The sequence below is a fragment of the Pocillopora verrucosa genome, chromosome 10 (genome assembly GCF_036669915.1).
Source record: "Pocillopora verrucosa isolate sample1 chromosome 10, ASM3666991v2, whole genome shotgun sequence".
NCBI classification, from domain to species: Eukaryota; Metazoa; Cnidaria; class Anthozoa; order Scleractinia; family Pocilloporidae; genus Pocillopora; species Pocillopora verrucosa.
Window position 1 is genome coordinate 14904779 of NC_089321.1, and position 27526 is coordinate 14932304.

At 38.3% G+C, this 27526-nt stretch overlaps 1 protein-coding gene across 4 annotated transcripts; it reads right to left on the reverse strand.

Moving 5' to 3' along the window:
• Nucleotides 1-4521: 4521 nt before the first annotated feature.
• On the reverse strand, nt 4522-26928 carry LOC131796319 (sodium- and chloride-dependent GABA transporter 2). 4 transcript variants are annotated; one of them, XM_066173415.1, is made up of 14 exons: nt 26837-26928; nt 15478-15655; nt 13242-13373; nt 12408-12639; nt 11922-12054; nt 11152-11286; nt 10464-10567; nt 9918-10042; nt 9615-9727; nt 8735-8872; nt 7670-7772; nt 6108-6208; nt 5680-5847; nt 4522-5059 (listed from the first exon to the last, which is right to left on the reverse strand). In XM_066173415.1, exons 2-14 carry the CDS (start codon nt 15605-15607, stop codon nt 4934-4936), a joined length of 1740 nt encoding a protein of 579 aa, XP_066029512.1. In that variant the 5' UTR covers nt 15608-15655; nt 26837-26928; the 3' UTR covers nt 4522-4933. The 4 variants fall into 4 exon arrangements, with proteins under 4 accessions (XP_066029512.1, XP_058969884.1, XP_066029511.1 ...); XM_059113901.2 differs by lacking the exon at nt 26837-26928 and adding an exon at nt 25718-25792; XM_066173414.1 differs by lacking the exon at nt 26837-26928 and adding an exon at nt 17993-18215.
• Between the last annotated feature and the right edge of the window lie 598 nt (nt 26929-27526).

The following is a 27526-nucleotide window of genomic DNA, read 5'->3' on the forward strand; positions in this document are numbered from 1 at the left end:
CCTCGAACTTAGGAACCCATTTCCTTTGTTATGAATTTTTCGTTTACTTGATTTCAGCTACACTTCTTGACATAATTAGTTAAAATATTTCTTCTGAAGTACGTCTGAAATGTTCTTTCGTCCCTCTCGCCTTTATAATGATGCCAATTACCAATGTGTCTTTGCCAGTGTTTCTATAAATACTGATATTACTGTGTTAATTTTTCTATAAAGACCAATGTTTTAATAAACGCCCATTTTTCTATGAAGATGTTTCTATGCCGATGTTTCTATACCAGCGTGTCTATACCATTTAGCAGACCATCATCGAGAGGAGCAGGGGAGGATGTAGGTGTCACAAAATTTGCAAACGGGAGTATAGCCTGAAATCCCTGACAAATCGAATTGCCGAGTGTCTTTTGTATCACTAACGTAGTCTTGTGCTAGTTCTCAATAGTCACCAAAAGGCAAATACTTAATAGAGTCGACTACTGAACAGTGTACTCGAATTATAACGGAATTTAATTCAACTGCAGCTAACGTATTTGATCATTAGAAGGCTTAAAAGTTAGTACGTTCTTTGAAGTCCTCTAAAGCAATTTTTAAAACCATCTCTCTCCTTTCAATAACTAAGACCTTCGCTAGATCTGATCGCTTATTGTATACTTCTTGTTAATGCTAGACTGCTTAACTCGTTCATATCTCAATATCTAGTGATAATATCACACAACTGAATAAATCGACATAAATATTGCAAATATTCCTTACACTAATTTAAAGTAGGTAATAAAATATGCGTCTAATTATTGTTTTCCACTAACGGACAAATGATACTCACATGATGAAGTTAAACTAGTCGTATCATGAGTATGGACTTTGGCATCTAGGCTTTTATTTTCTGATCTAAAAATACTCTCCGCTTGCTTTATGTTGTTCATTTATCTCTCTCGATAAGGATTGTCATAAAAATAGCGCTTCGTGAGTAGTCGTCATCTGCAACTTTCCCACTGTAACTTTGTCATGTTTTAATTGCCGTGTTATGGTGCAGGTATCTGATACACAAACTGTGCCTTTTAGAACCAAAGAGGTTTAAAGAATCCTTTTAAAAACAACTTTGACCTAAAGTGCAACACAGGAGAGATGTTAAGCGTGACGAAATTTAATGGTCTTGCTAGTCAACAACAGCTACGTCTACTTGCACCTGTGCGCGGAAAAAGTAAAGCAACAGCGAGTAGTCTTTCTTGAGAGTGAACTAAAGCATTTTACGTCATAAATCGAAAACAAACCTGTAAGAGAAACCCACGAACTTAAGCAAACTTTTTTGCTAGCTTTTAACAGCTAAAATTAATTAAATTATCTGAAACTGCCCGTTACCTCGAACTCATAAACCCATTTACTTTGTTGCGAATTTTTCGTTTACTTGCTGTCAGCTGCACTTCTAGACATAATTAGTTGAAATATTTCTAAGTACGTCTACAATGTTCTTTTGCCCCTCTCGCCTTTATAACGATGTTAATTACCAGTGTGTCTATGCCATTGTTTCTATAAATGTTGATGTTCCCATGCCAATATTTCTATAAATACCAATATTTCAATAAACGCCTATTTTTCTATGAACATGTTTCCATGCCCATGTTTTTACGCCAGTGTGTCAATGCCATTTAGCAGACCAGCATTGTGAAGAGCAGGGGAGGATGTAGGTGCCCCAAAATTTGCAAATAGGAGTGTAGCTCGAAATCCCTGCCATTTCGAATTGCCGAGTGTCTTTTGTATCACTAACGTAGTCTTGTGCTAGTTCTTGATAGTCACCAAAAGGCAAGTATTTAATAGAGTCGACTACTAAACAGTGTACTCGAATTATGAGTACAATGAATGAATGAATTAAGAGAATGGACTTTACAATGAGTTATGAGTATGGACTTTGGCATCTAAGCCAATATTATCTTTTCTAAAAACACTCTCCGCTTGCTGTCTGTTGTTTGTTTATCTCTCTCGATAAGGATTATCATGTAAAATAGCGCTTCGTGAGTAGCCGTCATCTGCAACTTTCCCATTGTAACTTTGTCATTTTTTAATTGCTGTGCTATCGTGCAGGTATCTGATACACAAGATGTGCCTTTTAGAACCGAAGAAGTTAAAAGAAACCTTTGAGAAACAACTCTGACTTAAAGTGCAATACAGGAGAGATGTTAAGCGTGACGAAATTTGACGGTCTTGCAAGTCAACAACAGCTACTTGCACCTGTGCGAGGAAAAGGTAAAGCAAAGGCGGGTAATCTTTCTCGTGAGTGAACTAAAACATTTTACGTCTTAATCGAAAACAAAGCTGTTACGAACTAAAGAACAAAAGCAAACTATCTCAGTGGTTCTTTCAATAGCTAAAATTAATTCAATCACCTGAATTCGACCGTTACCTCGAACTTAGAAACCCATTTCCTTTGTTATGAATTTTTCGTTTATATGCTGTCAGCTGCACTTCTAGACATAATTAGTTGAAATATTTCTTCTGAAGTACGTCTGCAATGTTCTTCCGTCCCTCTCGCCTTTATAATGATGTTAATTACCAATGTGTCTATGCCAGTGTTTCTAGAAATACTGATGTTCCTATGCCAATTTTTCTATAAAGACCAATGTTTCAATAAACGGCCATTTTTCTATGAAAATGTTTCTATGCTAGTGTGTTTATACCATTTAGCAGACCAACACTGAGAGGAGCAGGGGAGGATGTAGGTGTCCCAAAAATTATAAATGGGAGCGTGGCCCGAAATCCCTGACAATTCGAGTTACCGAGAGTCTTTTGTATCGCTAACGTAGTGATACAAAAAGACAAAATTTCCATCTGGCAAGAATTTTCATTTATGGTATTTTTTGACTTATTTAAACGTTGAAAATGAATGGAAATAATATATTACCATAAGACACTCAGTAAGATAGATAGATAGATAGTTTATTATCAAGAACCTTGCAGCCACAGGCTGAATTACGTTTGATTTACAATAAAATATATACTACAAAAAATATATGGCTAAGAAGAACTAATTAAAAAGACAAAAATATATAATTAAGAGAAAAACAATATTACATCATTGCTTTATGGACATAGTGATGGATAAAACTATTTCGAGTACGAATGGTGTGGAGGCGCCGTGTAGTGAAAGAGTGCTGACTCCTTAAATTGACTTCGCACTCATTCTTGGGAGGTAGTAAGCTATAGAGCTTGTGCGAGGGATTAGACAGGATGGAATTAAAAAGCTTATCACATAAGAACTCGCGGCGGTTGTGTAAGGGAACTAGACCAGTCAAAAGAAGCGCCTCATTGTACGAACAATCTGGATAGATAATACGTAAAGCTCGCCTTTGACATCTCTCAAGATCTACTGAAAGGTATTGCGGGAGGCTATGATGATAAACAGGGCATGCATATTCAGTGACAGGCCTAATACAAGTCAAATAGAAGAGCAAAAGTTCCTCCGACTTGACTTGTGCACGCTTAAGCTGACGCAAAAAATACAGGCGCTTGTTTACTTTCTTTACAACTTCGGATACGTGATTATTCCACGTAAGATCGCAAGATATCTGCAAACCTAAGATCTTTGCTTGCTCTACACACTCTAAGTCCTGATCATTAACCTTAATTGGATCAAAGTTCTTTCTAGAGTGACTGAATGTTATGCGCAGTTCCTTGCACTTGGTTTCATTTAATTGGAACTTGTCAGCAGAAGCTTGCGTCGCGAGTTCGTCAACCGCTTGTTGGACTTTGCTGACCTCAGACTTCATGACTGTTTCAGAAATAGTGGAGTCATCGACATATTTCCACATGTCTGTACCCGGGATGATGAGGTCGTTTATCATAATAGTAAATAACCAGGGGCCAAGTTTTGTGCCCTGTGGGACCCCTGATGGGATGGCCCCCCACTCCGAGTAACAGTCCTGACTAAGTTTAACACGCTGTCGGCGACAGGACAGAAAGTCCACTATCCAGTCAATTATTCCGCTTGGAAGATCGTATGAAATGAGCTTCTGAACTAGGATCTGATGGTCAATAAGGTCAAACGCCTTGCGGAAGTCAAAGAGGATGGTTCTGACAGTTGACAGTAAAGACAGTAAAAATTATAATAAGCCGGTTGATCTTTCTTAGTCTTTTTGGCGGTCCTATTTTGACATGTTCGACATCTCTTTTTCTTAAAGGCGACTTACGGTATAAACATGTTGTGTAACAGTCTTCGAGGACTAGTTTCTCTTAAGATATCTTTTCAAGTATGATTCTTATTCTGTTAGTAAGTTCATTATAATTTTCATATTAATAATCTTGTTTTAAACATCTCGAAAGTATCTACTTAGTATGGGAACTCCGCTCAGCGTAGCTTAACGCGATTCGCTAGTTCAATGTAAAAGCATGACGAAGGTTAGAGAGTAGAGATTGATAGCTAAGCAAGCGTCACCTTATAAGCGGTGACCCACACTCTCCTCGCGAGATCTGAGCTAGTACCCGTTGTATTAACTTGAGTAGAAAAGAAGAGAATAAAGAAAAACTCAACAGAACGAGTGTTAGAGTTTTACTTCTAACAGTAATCATGTGCCAGTTGATACTAGTCACAAAAAGGCAAGTACATATTAGAGTCCACTACTAAACAGTGAACTCAAATTATGACAGAATTTACTTTAACTTCAGCTAACGTATTTGATCAATAAAAGAATTAAAAGCGAGTACTTTCTTCGAAGCCTTCTAAAGCAATTTTCAAAACCCTCCATTTCCTTTCAATAACTAAGACTTACGCTAGTTATATTGCTCATTGGGGTAATGATATGATTGCTAATTGTACACTTCTTATTAATGCTAGATCGCTTAACTGGTTCATATCTCAACATCTAGTTGTAATATCACATAACTGAATAAATCGACATCAATATTGCAATTATTCCAAAGAATAAAATGCATTGGCGTTTTCAAGTCATTAGGCCTTCTGCTCTTTTTCGTCGTTGTCTTTCGTCAACAGAGCAGCCTGGTGTCCCTCACGATCTTCAAGTTCAATTTCATCCCTTTTCTCTTCAATCTCAGGTATAATCAGCTTGTTCAAACGCTGGTAATAAAAGAAAACTTACAACTCACTGAAATCTCATCACATAAAGTAAAACTATCACCAAATGTCTCATTCCATGATTTTAGGGTGATGCAATTATTACTGCGTCGACTAACTACTTGGGTCAGTTGCCCCGTTGTTATGTACTTACAAGAGATCATAATGGAAAACGCCTCGAGTGCAACTTTTTTGTTCTTACCACATTTTGACGTCATCCGTGACCCTTACTTAACAAACGCAAGGTAGCATTGAAAATATTTGTTAACCCTTTAACTCCCATGAGTGACCAAGACAGAATTTCTCCTTACGATATAAATACAATATCAACAAGATAAGTGATGAGATAAAGAACAATACCAATTTGGGATAATTATTTGATCTAATGCTAAATTCTCTGAACTAACATTAAAAGAATTGTATGGTTGATGGTAAGGAGAATTACAAATTTGATCTGGGAGTGAAAGGGTTAATTAGATTTGTTTCTCTTTCAAGGTATGTGACGCGGGTCGCCGAGGAAGGCATTCTAAGAATTTTCGCAACTTCTGTGCTCATTTCCGACGTCTGTGCGCGCACTAATAGAAAATGTCCAACTGCGACCCCACAATGACTGAATCATGTACCTCTCTGATTGTTCCTGTGGTCTTGATCAGTTTGTATATCATCACAGCCGGGATACAGGTTAGCGAGGTTGCCGTCAACAACCAACCAAAAGCCTGGCCCCAGCCTGGATAAACGTACTTGCCATAACTCATGGGCTGATACGTAACCAAGTTAAAGATGAAAATGAACTGCAACAAAAGTTAATACATAATTAGAGTCCCAGCTTGTTTAGCGGCTCTATCATGTTCTAACTACGAGGATTATGTCCCACGGGCCAAGCGGCCTATTACTGCCAGACTTTTTTCCTGTTTCAACAGCATGAGGGGACTGTGTGGGGTAATTCTCATCGGAGCTAACCCTAATCTGTCCCTCTTTGTAGTAAGTTCTTATCTATTCATACGTTATTTGAAAATCTTTACATTTTAAAAACTATGTACCGTAAACTCACCGCACAAAAACTGGGCGCGAAAAAACACCAACACCAACCGATCCATGGATTGATTCGAAATCCCAGCATGCTCTCCATGTTGTCGTAGAAACGATTACGACCTGTGTTTAGTTTAAAACATAAATCTTCATTGCTGCACGTTTTGATATAAATATGAAAGCAACAACACACCAAACGTGCGTTTTGTTGGAGGTCTACTCAGTGTTTTATCAGAGTATTTCAGACTTATTATTTTGACTTATAGGAACTGATACGTTGAAGGGACTACAAGAAGGTGTAAAACATCGACCTCTTTTGGTCATATTTGTGGTCTTACTCCGAGACACAACTAAATTGAACTCAAAAGCAAAACAATCTTACAACTTGCCTTATTCGTGCTTATTTGCTCTGACAAGGGGCTAAAACTCGAAACGTCGGCTTTGAAACTCTTTGCAGTGGCTAATTTACATTATCAACTCAGTTGATAAAATGAAATCGTCTTGTCATTCGCATTTAATTTCGCGGGTAATAAATTCTGAGTTTTGCGCAGTTTTCCAAAAAATCGCGAAGCTAAAGACCCACACATTTAAAATCTTTGCGGAATTTCATCACGAGAAATGTAATACCCGTATAGAAAATTCAAATCACAGAATTAAAATCTTAACATGTGATTAAACATAACACAAAGAGGATATGTATCGACAAATACACAAATTATCAACTAGTCTTTTTGTTAAGTTCTATTTTGTAACTTCTGTCGTGAAATGGAGATAATTTGCAAAGATTTCGCAAATAAATAGAAAATAAATGACTGTATATATAAAAATCATCATGTGAACTTCGGATTGAGAAATGAATATAAAAGTAATCTTCGCAGTAATGAACACTACTTGGCACTACGAGGCCTTAAAAAAATTCAGACCTGTACGGGATTTAAACCAAGATAATACAGTGATATTCTCTTGATTTGAACCCATGACCTCTGCGATACCGGTGAAGTGCTCTATCAAGTGAGCTAACTAGCCAATTAGAAGCTAGTTATTTCAATAGCTAGATTCGAACAAATTCCTTGGAATATCTTTCGAGCAGTCGTCGAAAGTTAAGAAATTTTGAAAAACAAAATAAGGTTGAGAGAGCTTGAACCGCGAAATTTAATGCCCTGTTTTAATATTTGCCTGCTGAAATCGCGAAAACAAAACCCTGAGAAATATTGTTTCGCCAAAACTGCGAAATTAAACTCGAATAAAGTAGGTGAAATCTCACGGCTAATACATGACCCCGATTCCAATGCCCCAGGAACCAACCCAGTTTTTTAAAAATTAAGCAAGCCTAAATATCATCATTCTTCCATGGAGATACTATTCTATCACAGATCACCCCCATGATAAGCATTCTGTAATTTTACTTCGACAATTTATCGTGAGCCTTTCAACCTCCCTGTCTAAGAAAGGTAAAAGGAAAATTATATCTTTACTGCCTCCCCGCCTCCGCACCCCCTGGAAGCAGAACCAGACTTCCTTAAAGGGTGATACGCATACTGATTCAGTTAATTCAGTCTGTAATTGGATTGGATCGTTACTTACCATACAGCCACCCAATAGCCAGACATTGGCAGATGACAACCAGTAGCAATACAGATCCGCTTCCAGAGTAGTGATCAAACAACTGGAAGACGTACATTCCACCCTAGAAAAGATGTTGATTTTACTTGTTTACTGTATGGAAGGAAATTCTCTCTTAAAAGGAGAAGTGTGCTCTAGTATTCCTTTGATTTTAATCTCCACGTTTAAGAAAAATACAAGAGATTTCGAAACTTAGCATGTTTTGAGGATTCAAAGATAAACCTGAAATATTGGCAATATTACTCGATACGCGCCAAAAACTTTACAACTGCTTCAATAATTTAATATGATAGTCGAACATTTTGTGCAGAAATCCTTAACACTGCAGGACAAAGTAGTTTCAAGTTAAAGTTCGTAATTTTCACTACTTCCCAGACTATTTTCCCTTCTAATAAATTCTGAATTTCCGTCACTAATTTGGAGTTGGATCTCAATTACATTACATTCATGCCGTATTTACTTGGTAACTGAAGTGGCGAGGTATCAGAGAAGTTTTTTACGACCCAGGTGCTGTCCTAATTCTGTGGAGGCACTCGCCAGAGAGCTATCTTTATATAAAACTAGAATCCTCTTCCTCCACACAGTAATAGGCGATCATGTTCAAATGATCATTTACTCTCTCGTTTTCAATGGGCTGCTATATTAACAAAAATTTTAATGTCATTGCATCTTCTTTATGATCCAAATGCCAACATCATATGGTGGAGAAGGGAAATTTTTCTATATCGCCGTTTCGAAGTCAAACATTAATGCTTTGCATGAGATGTAGTTTAGGAAAACTTGTACCTCACAGAGACTTGGGACACAATTAACGAATAAGCACTGTATCTTTAGATGCAGCCCTTTTTGGGTGCGACAGTTATTACTACATTCGCTCTCACATGGTTCGCCTGTTCGAGGACGACGCTTAAACAAGGGCGTCACGGTCTATTCGTCACCTTAGTAATTAAGGTGGTCTTTTCAATCAAAACAAGCGTGGTATACAGCTAGTTTTTTAACAACAAAGCAACCAGAAGTGAAGCATACCTCGGTAACCATGGACAGCCCGAGGAGAAACCAGACTGCACATACAACAGCAGTGAAAATTTCCTTACGGTAGCCACGTCTTAGGTATTGAGGATACCAATCCACAACTGCGGTCACAACACCCTCGATACCTACAAACTTAATTCATAGAGGAATCAAAAATCAGTGGTTACGCAATTCAAAGAAAAGAATGGAAACAAGCTATGGAAACTTACTTTAGGTTATAGACTAAATTATTAGTGTTCTTGAATATGGTTTCAAAAGGATCTTGTTTTCGTATTGAAGATCCCTCGATTAAAGAATAGGGTTTGACCGTTGTAAAGGTCTACTTTCCCATCAGTTGTTTTCTATCTCATGTTTTAAAATACTTATCCTGACCATGATAGTCCATTATATTGTTACACACTTAGATGCCATGCTTTTAACAGGAGGTCGAGATTGACCTATTGCAACAGGAGCGATTAGGACGCCAGACTGTAATCTGGTGGTCCAAAGTTCAAGCCCACCGCCCTGCTACTCAATGGATTTGCTCTCGCTAACCCCGAGTACCACTCCTTGACTACGCATTGTTTGTAGCTAACTGGTCTGCTTCCGGCCAGTTGAGACTTTTTAACACTATTTTTATTTACATTTTTTTGGAAAATGTTACTTTCAAGATAATAAACACTATTTTTGATAAACTTTAAGGCACATTTTACAAGCAAAATACTCTGTCATGATCCCAACTACTTTCGCTTCTCCTTCATAACAAGGTCACTTTCAGCCTCACTCCTATGTAGGGGCAAAGCAACCAAGCACACAGCTGTAATTAAAAGAAAGCTATTTAATCATTACTTCTAATACTCAGCCCGAGAGAATGCAGGTAAAAAATATTCTTTACCTCACTGTCCAGGCCCAGCAAAATAATCATGAAGAAAAACAGAGCGGACCACAATGGAGCTAAGGGCATCTGAGCCACGGCTTCAGGATAAACAATGAAGGCCAGTCCAGGACCTACAAAGAAATTAATTAGATCACGAGGCATTTGGTGGAAATTGTAAGTTATACACTTCCAGCGTGATCGCCAGAGTATTGATTGCTTGAGCCGTGTGAAACATGGTAATCTGACTACGGAAAGGTTAATCTGGTAAAGAGTTTCTGATGCGTTAGTCCTTTGTGAGCTAGGTGCTAAATACTGTTTTACCTGCTTTCGCAACGTCCTTTATTGGAACTCCTTGATTTTTGGCCATAAAACCCAACACAGAGAAGATGAGAAATCCGCCGTAAAAACTTGTTCCACTGTTAAACAGGCTGAATATGATGGAATCCCTATACTCAGAGATAGAAGGTGAACATAATTAAAAGCCAATCGTGATACCTGTAAATTGGCAAAACAGCACTTCAGATACAATGACACCTTCATAAAAAGGATCCTAGAGGTCTCCCGCAAGGGAAAACGCACTTAATCGTGAGTAGATGACTTGTGACAAATCGTGTTCATGACTAGTTATTAACCCTGCGGAAGGTTTCTATGGGAGAATAATGACCGCGGTCGCTATTACAGACTGAAAGCAATGATGTTTTGACTAGTGACTTGGGTCAAGATGTCGCAAACAGACCGACCTAGCTCGGTTTTATAGGAAGATCACAAGATTTTTCTCCAGCTTTAGCTGGGGTTTAGAATGTTTGGTTATGTAACACATTTTAACCGATCGTGGCTAGCGAAGTATTTGATTGATCATTTAACCACCTGTAAAAGTTGTTCTTGTATTTGTTATAGCTCCCAAGCGCTGTCATCGTTCCTGTGCCAATGGAATACGAGAAAAACACTTGGGTGCCAGCATCAAGCCATACCTGTGGAAAAGCAATTTCTATCTCAATAGAACAGTTTGAAGTTACACACAATGTCTTTAGCGCAACCAAGAAATATGTAGGGCGATTTAAAGATCAAGACGTGTCCACAAGATTGGCCAAGATCGTCAAAAGCCAAATTCCCGATATTAAGTAACCTTTTACAAGCATTTCGTAAACAACTCTCGGTTTGCAGTCTTCAGAAAAATTTGACATATAGAGAATGCTAAACGACATAAACTTCGATCGTATTCAGACTGGTTTGATAATTATTTTTCTCTATTAAAACTCGATGATTCTAAGGACTGCTGCATTATATAATTATTATTGGAATAATATAGATGGAAATGAGATACAAAAGAAAATAAAAGAGATGATTGACTACCTTAATTTTCGAACTCGAAAAATGAGAACAATTTTCTTGAAAATAAAGACGAAGAAAACGTTTTCTTCTCAGCTTATTAGCACATGTCGTTTTGTGCGTGTTCGGCCGTGCGCATGATTGAGAATTGGAGCAAGCTTACGCTTATAATGCAGGGGGGGGGGGAGGGGGTTGATTCACCGGGTACGGTAAAATAACAGGTTACCCGGCCATCACCAAGTCTTGACAGATCAGGAGTCAGATAAAACTTAATTCCATCGGCTGCTCCTGGTAGAGTGACACCACGGATTAAGACTGCTGTCAACAATATATATGGTGCTGTGGCAGTGAAATACACAACCTGAAAATTAACAAAACAGTGCTTCTTAAAAATGATCAGCAGCAGAAAGACAGACAGACAGACAGACAGAGGAAAGCAAAGACAGACGGGTGGACAGGACAGACGGATGAACCGACCGACAAACGGAAAGATAGACAGTCAGAGAGACCATCAGATAGATGGACAGAAGGACGAAATACGGCTGGGCAGTCGGAAAGTCGTACAGTCGAACAGACGGACAGACAGACAGACAGACAGACAGACGGACTAACGGACAGACAGATAAGAAGAAAAACAGAGGGAAAGACGGAGGTGAGAACGGACGAACGGACAAACAGACAGACAGACAGATAGACCGACGGACGGACGCATGAACAGATAGGCAGACAGACAGATGGACCGACGAACGGACGCAAAGACAGACGGACGTACTGATGGGCTTACGCACGGACAGACTAAAACACAGAAAGAAAGAAGGACCGATAGGCAGGGTCAGATGGAAGGACGGGTAGAAAGAGACATGTGTGTAGAAATGGGTTGAATGGAAACGATAGAGACATCGTGGGCCCAGGTGAACGGTTAGATAGATCGACAGCCAGAGGGCAAACACGTTAGCCTTTCTCATAAATTTACTTATAAAGAAAATTAGCCCTTACCTTTCCACTGGACTTAATTCCTTTGCATACACACAGGTAGCAAACAATCCAAGCCAACAATAGGCACAAAGCTAGGTCCCAGTTCACTTGACCCGCTTCATCCAAGCCGCCAGAAAGTCGCAGAACTCTGTAGCTATTTCACGATAGAAACATAGAGTTTCATAAACTAGGAAGACATTGAATGGCTAAGGAGCTGGCGAACAAGCCATGATACCCTAAGTTTTTCAAATAATTGTGATTACCATTGATTCTACCAAAACGTTTTTATCACACTGTTAAACAGACAGGTAATGAAAACGAAGGACAAATAAACTTTGAGACACTGCCTTACGTTGATGAAACAAAAAAAAATTGCGAGGTCAATGGTTAACAACATGAAAATTATCATCTTCAGTTGATTATCCTCAAACATTATCATAACAGCCGTTATGAAGCATGGAATTCATAGAAATAAAGTGTTCCTTAAATGGTATAAACATTACTTACTCCCAGTACTCCTGACTTGCTGAAACGCTGGTTATGGCCGAAGCATTTTGTTCGGAGATATTTAATTTTTCACCGCTCTCGACACAGTTTGGTGTGTTCCATTTATTTCCACAACGTGACCAAGGCAGCGAGGATTGGAACGAGGCAAACATGTAATAGAAGGCCCAGCCAAGAATCACGGTGTAGTAAATGTTAACATACTGCATAACCAGCACCCCAGCGTAGCCAATACCTAGAGTCAAAACCAAATTTAGTGACAAATCGATGATGATGACCATGACGATGATAATGACCATGACGATGATAATGACGACGAATAAATCCTGTTAGTCAAACTATAATTATGTAATGTCATTTGACGCCTTAGGAGAAAATTTTGGGGCCCTAATTAAACTTGTGCGACGGCCAATATATCTTCGAAGTCCCTTTGTCACACACTCATCGGCCACTAGTCGAATATGATTTAACTCATACTGACACAATTTTTTATCAAATTCATTTTACGAGGAATAATTAAAGAACCATAAAATCACCTGACCAATCCCAACACGCGGCTTCGTACTACAGTTGTTAGCCTTGGTGCCGAAAAGGGATGAGCATATCGGCCTGATTGGCCTGAACGGATATGTGACGCCAAAACGGGTATGGAGTTTGAGATTTTAATACACAAAAAAGACAACATTAAAATAACAGGGAAGTAGCATTCTCAAGGAAGGAGAAGATAAAGAAAAAGGACTAATAAATGACGAACATGAAAAATATTTCCCTATCGACGAAACGTGACGAACTTTCAATAGATCTATCATCTAACATTTGTTCGCCAAGAATTCTCACCCTGAAAAATTGGGCATATTTTCCACGCTGTAATGGCACCTTGACTTGTGTATTGTCCCAAACTTATTTCCAAAACTAAAGCAGGAACACCGGCCAGGATCAGACAGATCACATAGGGAATGAGGAAACAACCTAAAAAGTTGAAAGGATGCTATCAATTTCTGGGAAATGTAAACTTTACAGGTCTTATCTATTAGTCTTACGTGCGATGGGGCTCGATGTTAGAGGCGTTTGGTTCGGAAATCGCGTGTTCTTCCTAATTCTTAGAAAAAAAAAAGTTCCTTCCGATGTAGTATTGTTTGTCCATTAAAATCGCAGCACAGTAGCTATTCACTGCTAGTTCAAAAACGCACGCGAAACACGTGATACTGGCGTCTCAACTTCCGCCATGAAGCTTGAATACAGTAGACTTCCGTCTTCCAAATGAGAGGAATTTATAAATATACATCCCCTTGGAGCATATATGCTGAGAGGATTTTCCAACTATCAATAGCTTTAAACACCCTACCTCTTAACTCACATCGCTTGTAATGTCAGGCAAGCGAATGAAAACTTACTCAATTAAGGTTCTCCAGCTATTCAAGCTCATGGAGTGATTTAGCAAAAGGACGGTAACGTCATTTCAGAACGGGAAAGCGCGCAGATAGTCTGGACACGACTCTTTTTCGACTTCCGGTGTTAGCGTTGCCGTTCTCCCCAACAAGTTCAGAACATCATTTCGCTGGTTTTCCCGTCGCGATCAAAACGCCTGGGATTTGCGTAAATTTTGCGCTTATCAACGAGATAATGCCGTTTGGAATTATTTCAGGAATTATTACAGAACTCATTTCCAGGATAACCAGGTCCCTTCCTTTGGTTTATTCGGTGCAGTTTGGGAAAATTTACCGCTTCATTTATGCTGAATTCCCGAAAGGAAACACAATCGTTGGCAAGCGCCGGATCCAAGATTTTAGGGCTCAGTACACTTGTAATTGAGCATGGCTTAAAACAGTGAAAGGGCTGTTCTTTGATACATTTCTTTAATCCTGTATGAAAACTCTCTAAGAATGGAACGCTGTTAATTTTATCATGAATCAATTTATCTATAAATTAAACTTGCTTCATGTTTAAGTTTATCAAAATGAAATATCACAACGCTTACCTGCTGTATTACTCAGTGTTATTTGTTTTTATTGTCGTTTTTACCGTGATTGAAAACTTTTCTGCGAATTGAAGTCAAAGATGAAAAAAAAATTGAGAATAGCTCAGGTATGCACTTTTTTATGTTTGAAATTTTTTGATCAGCGCCGGTGAAAACTAAGACAAGAAAGTCATGCTCTCGCTTGGAAATAAAATGACAATCAACTTGATTTTGGCACCGGCTTTCTAAATCTATTAATTTGATTCAGTGTTGAACGACTTCATTCGTTTAAAAAAAATAAAATCAAACAAAAACAAAAAATAAATAAATAAATAATACAGGAACGAAGTCCTATTCCTAAGTCAAACCGTTTCGTTGGTGACTAGTTTGAATTAATTTCTCTCTTTCACGGATTAATAGGAACTCATCGTTAACAACTCCATCGTTGGGTCGCTTGGTTTCTACATGGTTTCGCCATAACTCCGGATAATTCCGTTCAAAATGCATTTAAACTCTAAGAAGGTGGTGCTCAAAAGAGATGTATTGTCATAATTGAGAAGAATATTCAGTAAGCAAGGGGAAAAACGACGAAGATTTCCAAATTATCCTTTACAAAATTATATAGAAAGACGAGTAGTGCTGAAATCTAGTAGCACGAAACGAAATGACAGCGACACAAATCATAGAAAAAACTATTTAGTGGGTTCAATATTTGATAGATGAATCAGCAGACTCGAGACTAAACTGGAATGGAATAGCTTCAAAGTTTAATCGCCCATGTGGATTCATATTAACAACTTACATGCCGTATCTATAACTATCCTCTGTTTGCGCTTGTCACATTACTCTCAAAGAAGATAATTTCGTTGTCCTTCGAGTGGTCTCTAAAACCAAAAATTCAAAGGTGATGGTGATCTTTAAAAAACCGAGGTGAGGATTCTCGTTGCAACGACTGCTAAATCACTTTTCAACACAACGCGACGGCGCTCTCGACCCAGTTTCTTATCGACATTTTTGCTGCGCGCGCCGTTCTGAAATGACATTCCCGTCCTCTTGCTAGACCACCCTATTGTTACCCTATTCGCTCAAAAATAAAAATAGGTAAACCAGACTCACCTCCACCATTCTTGAAGCACAGATAAGGAAACCGCCAAATGTTACCGAGTCCAATGGAAAATCCCATCAAAGCAAGGAGAAAGTCGACCTTCGAAGTCCATGTTTCTCTTTTATTGATGCCTTCTGCCATGTTGATTATCGTATTTCGGTCAATTTAACCAAGTTGTTTTAAAGGAATCTAAGATCATAAGGGAATAGTGATAAATTTATAGAAAATTGAATATAGATATTAAGTAACACAATGTTCTTTAAGGCCGCTTGACATTTCAAAGTCACTACTACTCAGATGAACAATTAATTGGTTTATTGCGCGCAAAAGTGGATGGTGACTTTTTAAGCTTACTCAAATTGCATTCCCTCGACCCTTTCTTCCTGTTCGAATGTTTTTACGCATGTCCTATAAATATATGTGAAATGAAGTCTTTTCTATATAACCATTCCGTTTGGGACGCTAGAAAACAAATCTTTTAGCTACATTTTGTGTTTGAAATTAAGGACCTCCATCCTTTGTGTAATTCAAGATGACGACGCTCATGTTGATTTTTTCAGGCGAAATCCGACGTCGATCTAAAAAATGCTGAAAATCTCGAAACTTCTAACTTGCGGTTAACACTCCAAACGTGGCGCTAAAGCTCTCTATTGCCCTTAAAATTTCCCGCTTTTTCTATGCGGTGCGCCCAGTTCCAGTCACACATCAAGTTTTTCTGTTTCATCTTATTGAATCACCATTAACACTCTACTGTTTACCTCATGTACATGCGGGTCCGCGCTTAGCAAATTTGTAAAATTGTATTAGATGCGATTAGTAGACTTTTAGCCGTCTTTCTTTCAGTAAAGTGTCGTTTACTGTTCAGCAGCAAAGATCAATGCAAACTTTAATGATTCCTCGTCCTTGTCTTACAGAGGAGAGCCGAGAGAAGGCTGCAAAGTCTCGAGAGGCACATAATTTTTCAAAATAACCGAAACAGCCAAGAGGTCAAATCCACTTCGTTAGAAATGAAGGACACATAAGTGGTAATCGCTTGCTGATGATATACGAAAGGGAGTGTTTGATTTTATCAGGGGAGAAAATATTCAAAATATGAAAGCAGCTTATAGTATCAAGCAATGATCAGGACTTTCCGAGCACTGTTGCGAACTTTTATTCGAGGTGAAAGTAGGCGAATTCTGTATTCGGTTTTACGGAATTTGTAGAGTTAGATTCTTCGACAAGTTATGAGACCAACAATTCAGAAGAAGACAATTTAGTTTTCATTTTCTGCATGTTTACAGGCGCTGTAATGGTCATCACTCAATAATTAAGACAAGAAACACAAGCCTTTACCCTTCAAAATGCCCGCCACCTTACATTAAATATCCTAGGTGTTCTTTCATGAAACTTAGTGAGACTAGGAAGTTAATTTCTCTGCAGGCTGAGATGACTTAAGGCGATCATGGATCTTTTTGCCCGCGTTACGTTCTCGCTGTAGTAGATACCATTGATAAAACGCACTTAGAGGACATCATATAGCTGCGCTTGAATACGGATTTTTTTCCTCAAACGTTCACGATATCTCTCGAGAGTAACAGATGTTATCAACACGAGAACATTAATTCATATCCTCATGCAGCCATTAAGCGTTATTTTTATCTAAGGATAAAGATATTGATTAAATATCGTCTGACTCTAAAAACGTTTATGGCTTTTAAGGAGCACTGAATTCCGTGTGAATTCAGAGATCACCTTTCACTGAAAACTGCTTCAACTTGCGAAAAAATTTGTCAGAAGTTCTCGTAACAATAAATGTCTTCCTCTCAAAAGATAATTGTGCTTAACCTTTGCAAGGGTCTTAACTTGAAATAAAAGCCTCCGTGAAAAGTAAACCCCCAAGTTGATAAACCTGGTTGCCATAACGACCTGGAGATCCTGACATGTGAAGAATAAAATAGCACGTCAAAGATGTCATGTTTGGAAAGAGGAAAAAACTCCTGCTATCCATCGATATTTTTATGATAAAATAACAAAGATAGAATTTCCTCTGGAACCAGATTATTGAGTACCCTCAAAGAAACTTCAGATTCCCAAGATATCACAAAATAACAAATAACTTGAAATGTCCACAATGATTTCCCTTGACTAACACGTCCGGTAAACTCTCAAATTCTATGACTTTACAAGTGCTTTGATCGCCATATTTCGCGGAAATGCCTTAGATAGAGCAATTTACAGCGACTCGCTAGACTATCATCTGGAAACGACCGCATAAAAAAACACAGGTCCTTTTACCAATTTTCCGCCCTAATAACATTATGGTTCACCCAAATTTCTCGTAGACTTAATACTCTACGTTTTTGGGAAATGTTATCGGGAACATGATTTGCAATGATTCGCCAGACGACCGTCAGGTTATCTGAGTAGGTGCGACCGACTTCTCGCTGAGAACCACAGTCTTTTCACCAATCTTCTGCTATTTTTGCATCTTTCAAAAGTATTTCAGAATGTAACAGCCCAATTTAACTACCTCAAGACGCTTACCTTTCAATTACCCTGAAAACGCAGAACGGTATTGTAAGATGGCCAATGTGGACAAGACAATTAAGATCAAAATGTAACTTGAGTGGAGTAAGCGGGCAAAGGTCCGTAATTTTACTCTCCGCCTGCGAATCAAGGTAACTCACATAACGTATTTAAATACAAGTTGTGTTAGTTCCGGCTTCTGCTCAACGACATTTCGTTAACAGCCGAGCCGACGGAGTGAGGTGTATAAAAACTGCGAAAACACTTCCAAATGGGACAAATTCAGGACACGCAGCTCGCTTCCCGCTGGCGATGCTAGCCATTGAAAGAAAAGTTTAAAAAAAATAGATAAAAAAAAAAACTGTGTGAGTGGTTTACATGCAATCAGTCGGTTTAGTCTGCATCGCATTTAAAAATCACCTCTAGTGTTTAAACAAACATACTGCAAGCGATTCATGTTGATCTTCAATGTCCTAAAGTAAAATTTTTGGCGGCGAATCAACGCTAGATGAATTTAATTTATGATTTAACGTGTATTGTGTCCATGTTAAAATATACAGCTAGAATAAGTTCGAGGGACGGAGGGAGGGTAGCGGCCATTGAAATGTAAAGGAAAACTCATAAGAAATGTCTGAAGAATCTCCGTTGGAAACCAGCTGATTGAGTGGGATTAGGAAGTTATGAATACTTGTTAGTTGATAATATGACATGAGCGTCAGCTTCCCTCCCTTTTCAAATTGGAGAGGTCACACTCCATCCTGTATCCTAAGCGCGAGTCGTTACATGGTTGACCGATCTGTTCTTCCATTGGCAACAAATATTGAGTTCTATTATGGCAAACGGGAATCATGTTCGGCGTTATTAAATCATGGTTTATTCATTTTCTATTGTTTTTCATCAGCCTATTCAAAGTTAAGCACTGAATCGTGGCTGGTATCACAGAGAAGTTGAGTACGAAATTAGGGAAGCAAGTTCAAAATTACTTCCTCTGGAAATGGATATTCACAGAAAAAAGTTGAATTCGCGATAATCTGTCATTAGTGACTCTTGTTTGAATGAAAATTTGATTCATAACATAATACACGCTAGTTTTTATCAAGAGACAAATCATCATTTATCACCTAAGAGGGGAGGGGGGAAGGATTTTGGTTGTGTCACGATCGATTTTATCTGATCCCCGTTACCGCTCTGTTAAATCTTAGGACCCTTAACAAAGCTGTCAAACAAAGATAGACTGTCGAAGGATACAAAGAGCGTGATTTCGACGTTATCCCTGACAAATGGAAAAAAAAATCGTATGACAAATCAAAGATCGCATACGAAAACAATCGTCTCGGTTTTCCCGCCTCTTGGGGGCGCTGCAGCTCGTCAAAGTGAATGAGCGTGAATCTTAACAACGTTCCCTGTTTGCCAAGAATCATAGCTTCTAGGTTTGCCCACTTAAAAATAGTTGAGGAGTTTGTAGAGAATCGAGTAAACGAGATAAAGACTAAAAGAGGAGATTTTCTCTTAGCAGCTGAAAGCATACGTAAGTGAAATATTGATTACTTTGCTCGTGCGATTTTTATTTACATGTTGTGAGAATAAACTTTACGCTTTCACCAACCATGACATAATCGACGCACGACCGATCAAGTATGAAATAGCGTTTGCAGATGCATTTTGTAGCCAAGTTCCCGTCTACTTCAGCCTCCAGTTTCAAAACTCGCAAGTTGTTTATTTCCATTCCATCCCGATTGAGAGACCTTTTGAAGTAACAAGATATGCTAAACAATAATACATTCCGACTGAAAACAATGGAACTTTTACTCTTAAAAGCGACGAAATTACAGTATTACTTATACTTCGATTCCCAAATTTTTTTTCGCCTCTCTGAATAAAGCATGGGACTTGAAATATCTCTAATCACTTATAACCTTGCTTTTTATTCCGAGTATACTTTTCGAGTAGTACGGGATCATTTAGCAGACCTAACGCAATTTTATCAAAAGGAGCCCTTTGGACCTCTTGAGTATGTATTCATGTACTTTGAAAAGCGAACCTCAGGCATGATCTGCGATTTTCATATTAAACCTTGATTTCTGAGGAAAATCTGAATATAATTTTTCATTTCGTTTTACATTTGCAAAAATTGATTTAAATTTCCTTGTTTCATCAAGATTTTCTGTGTATTGTGTGTCGCATAAATTCTACTGTAGTGAAAACAACTCTAAATGTTGCCCCGAGCAATCTTACGCTTCTCTCGTACTCTCCAACCTCCTGCATTCATCTTCACCTCGATAAATGTATTCTTAATTAACGAAAAACAGCCCTTAATTCGTGAAAGATTGCTAGAGACTTGCATTAGATCCAGTAAGAGAAGAGTTAACATGAAAGTTCAACTTGAAGCTCAGCTAGGTGAGCAATCAGGCACAAGTAAGCCTGCCTTGTTAGCTCATACTGAAGAGTGCCGGACTGCCGTGCAGGAGGTGGAGCCCAGACCGAACAATATTAAGAGTATCTGCAAAAATTGCCTTCCAAAAATTGTAAGCTGCTCAAAGCAGTCTGGCGAAAGTCTCCCGCAAGTCTTGTGAAGCATCATGAGCTAATAAATATCGCGCTATAGAAATACTTCATAACTATTATTAAGCCTGTCCACGGTTAAAACTCTTCGCTAGGTGACGTACTGTCTAAACTGTTCTTGCCTCGCTTTCGTCCTAAGACCGCAAAGCTGTCGAAATTAGAACATAAAGAAACTAAATTTAATCACATCCCTAAACCGAATCGAAGGATGGTTAAAATACAGTTGAGACAAATTCAGTCAGAATATGTCTAATGGGCTTTCAAGTTCATAATACCTCTGCCGAGTTTGCGTGTGAAGTGCAGTGCAAGACCTCGAAAAACGACGAAGTAAGGTATCGCAAAACACACAGCAGTGTAGCCGTAAGTAAATTGTGATAGCGATATTTAAAATCTCGATTTAGCATATTCCATAGATAAAATTTATGATTGCACGACTTGATGGTGCTGCTATACACATATAGAAAGGCTATTTAAAGGATTTTTTAAACATTTTGTAAATTTTATCGCAAACTAGCCCTCGAAGCACTTCTATTTACTATGTATCTGTCTGTCTAGCCGGTAATTTGAGTAAAGTAATTGAAGAAGTACAAACACGACTCTTTTTAAAGTATATTTGCAACTTTTAGTGAATGTTATCACAACTTAGCCCCAGACTACAACTATGTACCATGTATTGTGTCACGATCAAAATCTACCGCCTCCACTACCCTCTAAAAACACTCTCCGCGAACTGAATGTTGTTAGCTTCTCTCGATTTGGATATGCATGTAAAAGAGCGCTTCGTGAGTAGCCGTCATGACTACTCATGCTTGTCATGACTTTACGTGCAATACGGTACATTTCAGCAACTGGAATGAATTCTAGGAAAATTGAGAGATTGAAATTGTTATTTCGTCGGTCGCTACCTTCCACGAGGTGTCTTTCATCGGAAAGGGATAGAATTTGATAATTTTTTTGCGGAGATTTCATCACAAACAAGACTGCCCTTGTGTGAAAAAGGTAGAGGACGACTTTCAAATTAAGCAAACAGAAAACCGATGGCTAAAGGTTGTCTAAGTGTGTTCCCCGAAATTCTTGCAGAACTACTCCTAACAGGAGATAGTCTTTTAACATTCATGTGAATATTGCAGATGAGATTGAGGTTAACATGTAATTTCGTCAGTCGCTACTTTCCACGAGGTGTCTTTAAGACATCTCACCGGAGAGGGATAGTATTTGATGACGTTTTTGCGGATATTTCATCATAAACAAGACTGCCCTTGTGAGAAAAAGCTAGAGGATGACTTTCAAATTAAGCAAACAAAAAACCGATGGCTAAAGCTGGTCGAAATGTGTTCCCTAAATTCTTTCAGAACTACTTTTAAAACGAATCAGTCCTTTAACATTCAGATGGAAATTGCAGATGAGATTGAAGTAATTATTTTAAGCGGTCGCTACCTTCCACGAGGTGTTTTTTAGACATCTCACCGCAAACGGATGGAATTTGATAACAGAGTGCAACTGACAGCGGGGCGCGAGAATAGAGATGACTGAATGCATTGAATATCACCCTCTGTTTGTGAAGCAGTTCTGAATCTATTCAATAACTCTGTGAATGGTTGGTCATCCTTTTGTCTTGTATTTTTAGTCAACTCTATCATCTAGAAGAGTAGCCAGGAATGGCACAAATTGTAAACATTATTTTTATATTCTTCAAAGACAGATTTTCTTCAAATTGGTGGAAGTTAATACAAATCACCCAATGTAATAATGCTAAGTCCTGCAAATAGGCAGTTTTTTGATTTTGACGATATTTATTTTAGTTTTTGATGGATGTCTAGTAGCAAAGTATTTGATACTATAGAGAGTTCATCGATTATTATCAGTTTTAAATCTGACAGTGCCGTTCTCATTTTTGTTTTCTTTTGGTCTGACATTGGTGTTATATTGTCACCTGATTCTTTAGGGATTGCATACCAAGAGTTAAAAAACAGTTACAGGATAAACCAATAATTACATAAAAAACTTAGGCAAATGTAAGCACAAAAAACAAAGTTTATTTCCAACAGAAAGCCCGGGTGAACGCAAATATGCGTCTAGTTATATTTCCATGAAGCACGCGCCTTACGTCACACCACTGCACTGTTGAGATATAATACACGCAATCTACGTCATCGGTACGAGCGCGCGCAATTCACAATACATTTTATAAAAGAAATAAAAAACTTGTTCCTCGAGCATTGTTGAGTAATATAGGCACTTGGGAATTTTTAAGAACACTTGAAAAGTGTGAGAAGTACTCGCCCTCGGCTCGTGATTGTCCGCACCTTTCTCGTGTTCTTAAAAATTTTCGCGTGCTCATAGAACTCAATGATGCACTCGGCGCGTTTTTTATTTCTTTAATGAAGCACGCTACAATGAGCCAATCAGAATCCCTGTTAGGATGGTTCAAACAATCTGATTAGTTATACAAGACAGAAGCTGTCAAAAATGACAAACCATCAAAGCTCAAAAACCGTCAAAGTTCACGTTCTGCTATATATAGTTTGCAAACTTAACTAGTTCGGCAGGTCGAATTTCACACTTTTGCCTGAAGTTTTTTAGTCTCTATTACAGAAACTGAAAGTGCAATGTTCACTGAACTTCGGCCGAATTTTGACTCATAAAAACACGCAAGTTTTTCACAAAACAATTAGTTCAAGGCGAGATTTTTATGAATAACCGACAGCCGAATTCACCGGAACATGAAGATCGCTCGAGGATGACAGCGCCGTAAAACTCGGCTACTGTGACTGATGAGGCCTTCCACTGAACGCATCGGAAAGGATATCAGAGCAAGCTCTAATTTTTTCACTCGAAGGGCGGCCGATGTAGTTTATGAGGGTTTCTTCACTGCGATGACCGGATATCGCCATGATGAGCCAGCCACGATGGACATCAGCATGATCGCAATCGTTCTGACATTGTCATGATTTGTATGAATTTCAACATTTATGCCGGTTTGGCATTTATTACTTTAAATTGTAGTAAAACTGAAACTATATGTATACTTATTATACAGTGAAAATACCTTACTATGATACAGAATAAAGACAAACTAATTTAAACAAATATATAAATTCATGCGAAATAGAATGTCGATTCCGCTCTCCGATGCTCGACGACTGAGCCACAGAGACTATGATGAGCAGGTCCATTACGAAATTCACATATGACACTCGTCTGGCATACTGCTAGGATCCGCGATGTAAAGATCGAGAGCGTCATGTTTTGTAAATAGAATAAGAAAGATAGTAAGTATTAAGCTCGGTAAAAAATAGAAAAAGATGTTTCCTGTCTTGCCACGAGCGCGGGACAAAGAAAAAATTCTGAGTCCCATGAGGAACTGAACTTTCGACATTCGGATTCCGCGTTCCGATGCTCCACCACTAAGCCATAGAGAGTCTGTCTTCCTTATTCCTGATATTTTTTTCGTCCCCTGATTTTCTAGAAACTTTAGAACTTGCATAACAATAGTCTGACACAAAATCGTAATTCATAAACTGACCGTATTGATGACAAACGTGCTTCCATTATCACAAATTAATCTTGTTTTTGACTACATTTATCATCCGTGTCAGACCTTATTCAACGAGATAAAGACATGCAACCTGTGCCTCAAGGCAAAATGGAAAAATTCTTCATCATATGCAAACTGGGCGCGGGCGCCTTAACACAAATTAAACGAACTGACGGGTGTGCCGGCATGCAAGCAAGTATCTGATAACACATTTTCGAACGACCAGCCTCTAACGGGAACCTCAGTCGGTCAGTGTTTTATGCATCTGTGGTGCAATTTTGTGATAATTATTTAGCTCCACGAGTGTGAAACACTCTGCGAATCAAAGGTAAGGTTTTTACGTATGTTATAAGAGATGTATTTTTAAAACAAAGTAGTTTAGGCTTGATTATCACGCGTTGAACAACGAATACGAAGACATTTCGTTAGTCAAATTGAAAACATAGCGTAGCATTGTAAAAATACGTATATTCACTCTCGTGATGATGGCATTATGGAGGCACCGAAGCATGTAAAAAGACAAAGGAACTTTTTTTGATACTTTTCAATTACAGTACTATTTTAAAAAGTAATTAAAAATTCAGTTTTTCATCGAGAGGTTGCACAGAGGTGGTTTTTGATGAAGAATTGTGCGTTTTTTAAAACTATTTTTTTTTGTAAGTATTTCATATGTTTTGTTGTATTAACGCAAATTTTAAGGGACTGATTTATAAGCCAATTTACTGCTTATTTGGCTTGACAAAAGAAAGTTGAGTAGAGGGGTTAGGCTGGAGTAGTTTAAAGAAAGATTATGCGCTGGTTCCCCCATAATGCTATTATCACATAATAGGAAATATTTTCCTCTCAAAAGATAATTGTGCTTAAGCTTAGCAAGGGTCTTACGTGAAATAAAAGCCTTTGTGAAAAGTAAAGCCTTTATGTTGATAAACATGGTTACCATGACGACCTGGAGATCTTCACATATGAAGATAAAAATAGCACTCTAGTTGCGCGAGGTAAAGGTATCATGTTAAAAAAAACAGAGAAAACCACCTGTTATTCATCGATATTTATGTGATAAAATGGCAAGGATAGAATTTCCTCTGGAACCAGATTATTGAGTCTCCTAAAAGAAACTTCAGATTCCCAAGATATCACAAAATAACAAATGAATTAAAATTTTCATAATTATTTCCCTCGGTAAGAAAATTAACCCAACACGCCGGTAAAATCTCAAATTGCACAGCTTTTACAAGAGATTTGATCTCCACGTTTTGCGGAAATGTTCTAGATAGAGCAATTTACAGCGACTCGCTAGACTACCACCTAGAAGCGACCACACAGTAAAAACACAGGTCCTTTTACCAATTTTCTGCCCTAGAAACATTATGGTTCACCTGGCCGGCTTAATCAGCCTAACAATTCAGAGTAACTTTTCAAATTTCTTGTAAACTTAATACCCTAAGTTTTCGGAAATGTTAAAGTCGTGAACATGACTAGCAATGATTCGCCAGACGACCGTCAGGTTGTCTAAGTAGGTGCGACCGACTGCTTGATGAGAACCCCGATCTTTTCACCGGTTTACTACTATTTTCTTCGCATCTTTCAAAAGTATTTTGGAATGCAAAATTTAACAGCCAATAAAACTACCTCACGACGCTTACCTTTAAATTCCTTTGAAAACGCAGAACAGTAGTTTAAGATGGCCAATAAAAGAGGAATAATGTGGGCAAGACAACTAAGATCCAAATGTAACTTGAGTATGTCTAGAGTAAGCTGGCAAAGGTCAGTACTTTTACTCTCCCGCTTGCAAAACAAAGTAACTCACGCGACGTTTTTAAATACAATTCGTTTTAGTTCCGATTTCGGCTAAACAACATTTAGTCAAAAGCCGGGTTGATGGAGATAAGTGTATGAAAACTGCTGAAAATAACAAAAATATAGTCTATCTCTTTTTTCATATTCATCGAATGTTTATCTTCAATACCTTTGACTAAAGTTACTAGCGGCGAATGATGTTCGACACTGGATGAATTTAATTCATTGAGTGATTAACGATATATTGTGTCCATGTTAAAAAAAAAAAGCTAGAATGATTTTGAAGGAAGGGGTGCGGACACAGAAGTGTGAAGGAAAATTTATCAGAAATTTCAGAAGAATCTTCGTCAGAAACCAGCCGGTGGAGTGGAATTGAGACGGTTAATTATAAAATTAGCGTCAGCTTTGTATTCATCCCTTTCCATGTCATAGAGGTCACAATCCATTTTGTATCATACGCGTGAGTCTTTACATAACTGACCGATCTGTTCTTCCATAGGCAACAAATATTGAGTTTTATTATCCAACTGCAATAAGTAGAGTACAAATAACGCGCGAATGGAGTAGAAACATCCTGCGATATTGTATGGTTATTTGGAAAGTTGGTTATTTTTACTCGTTTGCTTGTTTTTCAATCGTTGTTTGTATTTTGACTCGCCTTGCGGGCTCGTCAAAATACGGCAAGACTCGTAAAAATACTCAGGGATACTCTACACGAAAACGTCTAAGATGTTATAATAATACGGCAAACGAAAGTTTTCGCACGGCGAATCATAACAATAGTTTGTTTTTGGTGGCTCTTGTTTGAATGAAGATGTGATTCACAACATAATGCACATTTGTTTTATCTAAGAGATAAGTCGTCGTTTATCACCTAAAGGGAGGGCGGGCGGATTTTTGTTGGGTCAAGATAGATTATACCTGAACCCATATGGGGCTCTGTTATATCTTATGACACTCCTCACCGGCTGTTAAATGGCAGTCAATCTTCTAATGTCCCCCTTCCATACTCCGTTGCCGACGACCGATCCTCCCTTCGTTCCCCCTAGAAACCATGTCATCTCCCTCAAAATCCTCCTCCCCCTCTTTTCAAAGTATGTTTTTACCTCCCGGAGTATCATCTCTCAATAATATGTATCTGCCCGTCTAGCCTACGGTAATTAGAGTAAAGTAATTGAAGTAGTATTGACACGACTCTTCTTAAAGTATGTTGGCAACTTTTTGTTGCAAACATACTTTAAAATATTTATTTATACTTTAACTTACTCTACTCAACCCCCAGACTATTAACTATGTACCATGTATCGAGACACATTCAAAACACGCCGACTCCCCCACCCCTTAAAAACGCCCCCTGCTTACTGAATGTTGTTGTTTTTCTCGATTAGGATTGTAATGTAAAAATAGAACTTCGTGAGTAGCCGTCATTAGCAACTTCCCCGCCTTGTTATGTTATGATTTCCTTGTCATTGTACGGGTGTCTGATACACAAGATAATTAATTTAAAACTTTCCATTAGCAACCTGAAGAGATCATGACTTAACGCGCAATAATAAGGTAAAGTTGTAAAGCGGAGAGCCGTTTGACCCTTTTAAGAGCGCCTGTATTTCAAATTTAGGTAGGCCTTAGAGAGAAATAAACCACTGCATACTTCG

What these genes read in the sequence shown, in the direction of transcription:
- LOC131796319 (XM_066173415.1), bottom strand. Translation starts at nt 15,607, where the DNA reads ATGGCAGAAGGCATCAATAAAAGAGAAACATGGACTTCGAAGGTCGAC. An exon ending in GAATTAAGTCCAGTGGAAAG is followed by an intron (nt 11,287 to 11,921) that starts GTAAGGGCTAAT and finishes GTTAATTTTCAG; the next exon opens with GTTGTGTATTTCACTGCCAC. An exon ending in GGCTATTGGGTGGCTGTATG is followed by an intron (nt 6,209 to 7,669) that starts GTAAGTAACGAT and finishes AACTAAACACAG; the next exon opens with GTCGTAATCGTTTCTACGAC.